General features: G+C 50.6%; 1 protein-coding gene across 1 annotated transcript; it reads right to left on the bottom strand.

Moving 5' to 3' along the window:
* Window positions 1-3,047: 3,047 nt before the first annotated feature.
* LOC121337516 (feather keratin 1-like) lies at window positions 3,048-3,353 on the bottom strand. Its single transcript, XM_041407658.1, has one exon. It carries the CDS (start codon window positions 3,351-3,353, stop codon window positions 3,048-3,050), a length of 306 nt encoding a protein of 101 aa, XP_041263592.1.
* Between the last annotated feature and the right edge of the window lie 667 nt (window positions 3,354-4,020).

The raw sequence follows: 4,020 nt of genomic DNA, 5'->3' as shown, positions 1-4,020 counted from the left end.
AGCTGCTGGCGCTGGCCCTGGCAAAGGAACCCAGGGGCTCCCAGGATGGAACCGCCCTGGGCACGCAGCATCGGCTCCTTCCTTCCTGAGGGGCTGAGCAAGCCCAGCAGCCCTTGCACAGGGACAGGGCCAGCCTGGCCTCTTGGGAAGCACAGCCCATCCCTGCCTCTGTCCCCTGACACTCTCTCCTCTCCCTCCTGTGTCCTTGTTCCCTTCTGCTCCCCGGGGCTGTGATCCCCACACAGCCATCCTGGGGAGCACCTGCTGGCCCTGCTCCCTCTCTGGATCAGGAAGAGGGACACTTTCTGGGGCACAGATTCCCTTCTGTCCCTCATGCTTTCTGCACAGAGAACTCCAGACGGACCAACCTTATTTCTGTGTTTTGTCTCATTAAACTTCTGCTGCATCCCAGCCCATATGTCTGTGTCATTCTTTCCTCTGCAGGTTGTTTCTCAACATGCCCTGAGGAAAATATGCTTTTAAGAGCTGTTTTTGTGAGGGTTTGCTTGGGATGAATATGCAGTGATGGATAATAGCATTTTATGGGTTCTACTCAAGGTGGAGTTCAATTTCACCAAATTAACCCTTCTACAGGTTCTTTGCAGTTGGAGATAGAATGGTGCTGATAACACAGAAATATTTTGGGTTTTTCTGGGCAGTGCTTGACCATCATCAACCCTGTCTCTCCACTCTCCTCTCCAAAAGGTCATGAAAGTGAATGTGGTCAAGAGGATGGGAGAGGACACAGCCAGGCTGACTGACCCACGCTGACCAAAAGGATATTCGATACCCTGGGGCATCATGGTCAGCAAAAAATGCTGAGAGGAAAGAGGAGGAGGAGGCTGGCAGGGGAGCTTTTATTAATAGATTCTTTGTCCCACCAAATTTTCTTGAAGAAACTGACTGCTCATGACTTGAATGTGTGTTGTATTCACTGGATAAAAATTTGGCTTTATGGCCATGCTCAGAGAGTGGTGCTGAATAAAGTCCAGTTGATGGCCAGTGACTAGTGGTGTTGCCCTAGTATTTGGGCTCAGTATTTGGGCTCAGTATTTTGTCCACTTCTGATCAGTATCTTCATGGATGACCAGGGCCAGGGAATCAAGTGTATCCTCAGTAAGTTTGCAGATGACTCCAAGGTGGGTGTCACTGTTCATTTTGTAGAGGGTAGAAAGGTTTTATAGAGGGATCTGGACAGGCTGCATCAATGGACTGATATCGCGGCAGGTTCCAGCTGGGCAAACCCGTTGGGGTGCCATGGCCAGGAAAACTCAGTGGAGGCTCAGTACAGCATCCGAACTCCCAAGCAGTCCCCAGCTGCAGGCAGCCAAGCAAGCTTAAGTGACTTCAGCTCTTAGTGATTATCAGCTCCCTATGATTTCAGCTCTTTAGCTTGCTAAGTACCGCAGCAGCAGACGCAGGGAGAGAGAGGAGAAGCGTTGCATAAGGTTACGCAGGATTCTTTATTAAGGTCTTCCACGAAGGTTCTCAGTGACAGGTCTTCCATCAAACCAGGCAGAATTAGTGGTTTTTATACCCTACAGGGGTTTTGGAAATTGTCCAATAGTAAGGGTCAGGGGAAAGTGACCTATAGGCTTACAGAGAGATAAGCAGGGTCCGAAAGGCAGAAGAGAGGGGCTTCGAAGACCCAGTCATCATGACTTGTCATTTCCTAGCTCAGGCTTCTGACCTCCAAGGAGGTCTTGCAGGCCCTGGGCCTGCTACAGACCTAGGCCAATTGTATGAGGTTCAACAAGAGCAAATGCTGGGTCCAGCCCTTGGGTCACAACAGTACCCTGCATCACTGCAGTTTTGGGGCAGAATGGCTGGAAAGCTGCCTGGGGGAAAGGACATGGATGTGCTGGTTAACAGCAGTGGAACATGAGCCCAGACTCCATCATAACTGCTGGGAGAGTCCACAGGCTGAACTTGGGATGCTTATTGGATAAGAACCACATTCTGTGCACATTGAATACTTCTATCAGGGATTAAAACTTGGTTTTGTATTTCTTTGAATACATTTTTGCAGTCAGATACTATCACGGGCAATCCTTGAAACGTAACCTGTCACAATTTTATGTGATTCAGAGTATTATTCCATAAACTGTCAGTGTCAGTCCTTCACTGGTGTTTGCAGTCTCTGCTAGCAGGGAACATACTCAAATACAGTGGAGTATAAATATAAATACAATAAGGGGTAAAAAATGGGAAGACCTGCTGGGGAGTCTCCCTGAGGCTGATGGTGTTTCCCTGACTGAGTCAGTCAAGCTTCCCTCCAATCCAGCAGGATGGCTCAGTGCAGTGTCCCCTAATTGGACACTGACCGAGTGGTTTGGCACAAGGGTCTCAGCTTTTCTGGGGCACTGACAGACAAATTAAACACTAAGGGTCTAGGAAATCTCCCTTTTTCACATGACAGCATCTCTGATGGTGCTCTAGTCATTGAACTGTGCTGAACCATTCCATCCAGTCCTAGATAGGTAGAGAAGTTTGAAAAACAGAGGATCACCCACTAAGGATAGTCAAAGCTATCCTGTGATAATGGTCCCCATACATGCATACCCAATTACACCCCATGTCTATTTGTGAGGGCAAATACAGAGGAAATGATGACAAAAAGGCAATGGCTCAAATGCAGTAGAACTTTAATGAGTCAAAAGATGAAAACTAGGTAAATCTGAGTTGAAGAAGCACCAGAGGCAGATAGGAGTCTGCACCAAATAACCATGGTGGAGATCTCAGAAGATGTCCATCTGCCTGCCCTACAGAGGGAGCAGGGCCAGCAGGTGCTCCCGGGCTGGATGTGTGGGGCTCACAGCCCCGGGGAGCACAAGGGAACAAGGACACAGGAGAGAAAGGAGAGAGTGTCAGGGGACAGAGGCAGGGATGGGCTGTGCTTCCCAAGAGGCCAGGCTGGCCCTGTCCCTGTGCAAGGGCTGCTGGGCTTGCTCAGCCCCTCAGGAAGCAACAAGCTGATCCTCCATCCCCAGTGAAGAACCATCTTGCTGAGTCCTTCAGTTCACACCCTGAAATCATCACCACCAGCTTTAGCAGGGGAAGCACCTCCTGCCACAGAGGCCACTGCCCAGGCCAGAGAGACCAAAGCCCCCAGAGCTGATGGGCACTCCCTGAGAGCTGAGGATGCTGCCAACAGCAGCAGAGGTGGAGGATCCCACGGCGGTGTTCTGTGGGAAGGAGCTGAGGATGGGCCCGGGCAGGGTCACCACCACGGGCGAGGGCTGGATGGCCACGTGGGAGTCCTGGCACTGCCTGACACAGGGCTCATTGCAGCTGTTGGCCAGCGGGGTGGGGCCGCAGGGCTGGCAGGGCCGGCACGGGCTGTAGCAGGACATGGCTGGGGGCTGCAGATGCACCTGAGAGAGATGGAAGAGGGAAGCAGAACAGAAACTGTGGATGAAGAGCAGTCTTTTCCCCCACTAAGAGTGAGATAAGTCACAAGTTGGAGAAAAGAGCTGGGAACTTTGCAGTGGGATCCACAGCTATCACATTCCTTTCTGCCCAAAAGAACCCCCTGGACAGCAACCAAGCCCAAAGAGGTTCCTTCCTAGCCCATTGCCATGAAACACTTAACTAAGTTTCAACCTCTGGTGATGACAGAACTTCCTCCCCTTCCCACTCGTCATAGCAGTTCCAAGACCCCACGCAGGACTGGGGCAGGTATGAGCTGAGCTGCATTGGAGGAATATGAAGAGAAAGAAGAAAAGAGAAGAAACTTCAACTCACCTTGGTACTGAAGGAGATGGAGCTGAAGGAGCGGATGAGAGGGTGAGGAGAAGGACCTGCTTTTATACTGCTCTTGCACTGCCCCAGGCCCACAGACATTGCATGACAGCAGTAATTTTCCTACAGACTCACTTCAAAACCAAAATGTTCTACCTAGTGACACAGGTTGTGTTTTGGTTTCAGTCAACCTCTGCTGCCATTCCATTTCATCATTTTCAACATTCCTGCTCTACTTTCATGTGCTGAGGTGAGGCACCCAAGGATATCCTGGGTGAT

This window comes from Onychostruthus taczanowskii, unplaced genomic scaffold (assembly GCF_017590055.1).
Source record: "Onychostruthus taczanowskii isolate IOZ18803 unplaced genomic scaffold, ASM1759005v1 scaffold273, whole genome shotgun sequence".
Lineage (NCBI taxonomy): Eukaryota > Metazoa > Chordata > Aves > Passeriformes > Passeridae > Onychostruthus > Onychostruthus taczanowskii.
This window is presented reverse-complemented; position numbering and strand designations above follow the sequence as displayed.